Genomic DNA, 4,274 nt, shown 5'->3' with positions numbered 1-4,274 from the left:
CCGCGGGGATCTTTCACCGGCTAGCTGGCTCGGAGTGCCCAAATCTGAGTGAAATCAAGTGTCTGTGCATGTTACCATCCCTCCTAGACGCCTAGTTTAGAATCCTATATCAGAATCTACCGATTCAGGTTCCGCCAACGTTCTCATGCCGAGCTGAAATAGCTAACTACCTAACTGAAATAAACATGAGTTAGAGAAAGAATTGGATGTGGACATGCACACGCTACCAGCCCTATTATTCAGCTAACTATCTGATCTAGTCTAACAAGTATTTGCACGCAACAGATTTTACACTTTGGTGTCTCATGAATACAGATTATTGTCTCATTAATGCATATTATTCTTTTACCAGTAAAATGCATGTTTTTTGATTGATAGTGAGGCGTCCGTGATGACTTGATCAATTTTCCAAAGGTGAGACCGTGGGTCAGGCTGATGAATAAAGATGCCACATCCGATGAAATGGTTACCAACAATGAAACTTCAATTAGTGGAGCTAGCTAGCTATAATATTTGATTTTGGGATTTGGAAGAGATGCACCGGTGGCCTCCATTTTACAAAACCCCTTCTCCACCGGTGAAGAAGGAAACAAGGGAGGCCACACCGTGCATTTCCTCGATCTTACATCGTAGGAGTAATCTCGATAGTACCGCTAATGCTACTACTATTACTACACCACCAACTGCAGCCAATTACTACGTTGCTAATCCTTAATCACGTCGCCGACCTACTAACTAAAAACTGCACGCCATTGTCATGCCATGCATGCGCCGTGGGCTTGGTACATATCAGACCGAGTGATCATTCAAGCGTCGCTCCACGCGGCGAACATGGGCATGTGAGCGATGGAAACGGCGGCCGGCCTCGCCGACGACGCCCAGGAGCCCAGCGGCGCCAGAGTGCTCATCAGCTTCGGGGACGCCGCCGTTGTCGTGGCCGGCTGCTGCGGCGGCTTGGCGAAGAGCATGGACAGGCCGCCGCCCCGGTCTGGGCTCCCCTCGCGGGAGTTGCTCAGGCTCGTCACCAGCGACGATGCGCCCGACATCGACATGTGCACGTGCGCGCCGTTGCCGCCCTGCGCGGTGTGGCCGTCCACGGTGACCAGGTCGTGCAGCGCCGAGAAGGCCTCGCCCGAGGACATGACGTCGTGGTGGCGGTGCTGGCCGCTGCCGCCGGTGTCCGTGCCCGGAGTGGACACGGGCACCAGGGCAGAGGCGGCGCAGTCGTCGGGGGCGGGAAGGGGCAGGGGCGCGGCGTTGGCGTCCTTGTTGCGCCTGGCGAGCTCGCCCGGGAGGAGCGTGTTGCTGGCCATGATCTTGTCGACGTCGTAGCGGGTGATGTCGAAGTTGGTGACGGCGTTGAGGCCCCGGAACTTGATGGCGGCGATGTCGTACGCCTCCGCGGCCTCCTCCTGGGTGCCTGCAACCACGCGCACCCATCATTGAAACGTACTACGTATACACAGCTACTGCACAATGCACATGCATGCAAGAATCATTGGATATGGAACGATCTCAAGTCTGGACAACTCTGAAGTCTGAACAAAGGAAGGAAACGCGCGGCGCGGCCGCGCGTCGTCATGATGACTGGCTGGCGCCATGGTCAAAGGTAGACGACGGCGACGAGGCATGCAAAAGCCGGAGAGCGCGCGTGCGATTTGAGACAGTGCGAAAACTAGGAAAGGCCAGCCTTATGCAAAAGCGAGCGAGAGAATCGGTCACGCATGCACAGGACCATACACACACACATACATGTGGAAGGAGAGAGAGAGAGAGAATGAGATATTTGTGTGTGTAGAGAGAGAGAGAGAGAGAGAGAGAGAGAGAGAGAGAGAGAGCATGAGAAAAGAAGAAGCTTAAAGCAAGAAAACATTCTAACTTTGGCAGGGAGAAGGGCATCATTTCCCTGCAACGACACGTATGATGATTGAGACCGGAACGCCCGGCATGCGCCCTCCAGCCGCGACACCATCTGCGTCACCGCTCGCGAGCATGGCCACGGGCACAGCGCCACGGAAGTTCTAAGGATCTAGAGAGAGTGGCTGTGAGCTGTGACGTACCGAAAGTGCCGAGGTAGAGGTCCTTGTTGCCGGAGACGCGGCCGATGCGCGCCTGCCACCGCCCGTGCTGGTGGTGCCGGGTCACGCCACGGTACATGGACGCGCCGCGCGAGAAGCCGCTGCTCTTCCTGCATGCACGCGCCTCTCGAGTCACTCTTCCTTCCCGTTCACGCAGATCACAAGACAAAGATTTGATCTTCATCATTCTATATATAGACCACTTCCATTAACGTTACCTTCTGAGGTGTGCCACGTACTCCTGCCTCGTCATGTTCTTCATCTCCTCCAGCTCCTGCTGGTAGTCCTCGAGCTGCACCAGGAAAACACCATGTTAGTAATAATTAAACTATGATCATTAAACTGAGAAAAGGTAAATAGATGTACATGTAATTTAAGGGATTACCGGGAAGTTGATATGGGTGGAAGGGCCCCAGTACTTGAGCGCCGCCTGGTCGTAGGCTCTCGCCGCCTTCTCCTCCATGTCATACCCTCCTGTAAAATGGAGTTCTTTTTTAACCTTTTTACCGCACTACTCCCCGACAAGAGCATGAACACGTAGTACACAATAGTAGTACTGTATTACATTGTACATTGCACTACTTACCGAGGTAAACTGCATAGCCAGCGGCCGAGTAGTTAGTTCATCACCATGCGAGGGACATTGGTTAACAAACTGGGTTAGACACTAATGATAGAGATTAATCTTGCTTTAGGGGTCGGTTAGGTTCAAGTACCTTGCCTCCCTTTCCTGGTCTGGCCTTCCTTCTTGCAGCTGTTGTCCCACAGGTGCGCCTCATACCGCCCCGTCCACCTATGCCTGCTAATTAACCACACGTTAATCTCCTGCTCTACTTCTTTCCCCGACTAATTAATCACGTGCTCATTGGGTGGGCTGGGGGTGTACCTGGTGACGCCACGGTACTGCGACGTGCGCTGCCCGAACGTGTCGATGGACTTGCGGTGGTGCACCGGCTGCTTCTGCCCCGCCGTTGCGCCGCCGCGCTTTCGCCCGCCGTCCACCGTCGCCACGACGCCGCCGTACTCGGCCCCCGCGGTAACGCAGCTGGAGAGCGACCCGGCGGAGCTCATGGAGAGTGCCAGAGGGTGGTGGTGAAGATGCTGCTGCCGGTCTGCCGCCGCGGACAAGACGTTCTCGGCTGTCGCGTACGCTGTGGCACCGCGCGCGACCTGCACCCAGTTCGCCATGGCCGTGGCAGCTGCGGCGTCCTCGTCGGCAGCCAGCACCGATGCTGTCGCGGGCCCGCCGTACACGTCGTATGCTTGCTGCAGGAAGCAGCCGCCGTGGCTCTGTCCGTGTTGCCCACCGGCTCCGCCACCGCCGCCGTAGTAATAAAAGTTGGAGGTGTTGTCCAGGCTCAGCGCCATCGCCGGCTGCCCCGCGCCCAGAAAGTCCTCCAGCTTCGGCCCTGGTTAATGAAACCGGAATCACGCCATGAACTCCAAGAAACTAATGGCTGATCTCGGTCGATGGAGGAAATATATAGGTGTATATTTCCGGCGCTGAAGTACGTACCGTTGTGATCTTGTTGATCGGTTCGGCGCAGAGCTTCCATGATGCAGAGGGAGCCGTCTGACTTGAGAGGCATGGAGGCTAGCTGCGAATAGTAGCCGCCGGTGGCGACGTCGCCGCCGAGGCTGTAGGCGGCGGCGACGGAGCTGGGGTAGAATAGGCCCTGGTGCTGTTGTTGCTGCTGCACGTGGTTGTGTTCGTCCATGTGCGGTGAGAGCGAGAAGCCCAGCCAGCCACTCGCCGCCGCGTTGCTGCCGCCATTGCCATTGCAGTTGTTGTTGGTCATCCTGCAGAGCCAAGCTATCTGGCTAGCTAGAGATAGATCGACGAGAAAGAAGAAAGAGTTGGAGGTCGATCGGTGGCGGCACTGGTGAACAATGGATAGAGATAGACAAGCTAATGGTCAATGCCCTCCCCGCATTGCTTGAAGTGGAGATGGGGCAAGAGGAAGTAGGAGGAGGGAGAGAAGATGAAGATGAAGATGAAGGCAAGAGGAAGTGAGCAAGTGTGTTTCTGCTCGCGTTTGCGCGTGGCTTTAAAGTAAGCAAAAGGAATAAGCTGAGCTGAGCTGAGCTGCTCTCCTCTATATGTGACCCCAAAAAAAAGCTCTTAATGGCGTTTATTATGACGAACAGACCAATACAATAACACACACACTCTCTCTCTCTCACACTCTCTCCTCA

At 55.3% G+C, this 4,274-nt stretch overlaps 1 protein-coding gene across 2 annotated transcripts; it reads right to left on the bottom strand.

Moving 5' to 3' along the window:
• Positions 1 to 458: 458 nt before the first annotated feature.
• LOC119363854 (AP2-like ethylene-responsive transcription factor CRL5) lies at positions 459 to 4,207 on the bottom strand. 2 transcript variants are annotated; one of them, XM_037629218.1, is made up of 8 exons: positions 3,595 to 4,207; positions 2,965 to 3,487; positions 2,795 to 2,880; positions 2,665 to 2,673; positions 2,464 to 2,552; positions 2,297 to 2,370; positions 2,061 to 2,188; positions 459 to 1,420 (listed from the first exon to the last, which is right to left on the bottom strand). In XM_037629218.1, the coding sequence occupies exons 1-8, from the start codon at positions 3,875 to 3,877 to the stop codon at positions 807 to 809; spliced, it is 1,806 nt and encodes a 601-aa protein (XP_037485115.1). In that variant the 5' UTR covers positions 3,878 to 4,207; the 3' UTR covers positions 459 to 806. The 2 variants fall into 2 exon arrangements, with proteins under 2 accessions (XP_037485115.1, XP_037485116.1); XM_037629219.1 differs by having other exon boundaries at positions 2,795 to 2,877; positions 3,595 to 4,205.
• Between the last annotated feature and the right edge of the window lie 67 nt (positions 4,208 to 4,274).

The sequence above is a fragment of the Triticum dicoccoides genome, chromosome 2B (genome assembly GCF_002162155.2).
Source record: "Triticum dicoccoides isolate Atlit2015 ecotype Zavitan chromosome 2B, WEW_v2.0, whole genome shotgun sequence".
NCBI classification, from domain to species: domain Eukaryota; kingdom Viridiplantae; phylum Streptophyta; class Magnoliopsida; order Poales; family Poaceae; genus Triticum; species Triticum dicoccoides.
This window is presented reverse-complemented; position numbering and strand designations above follow the sequence as displayed.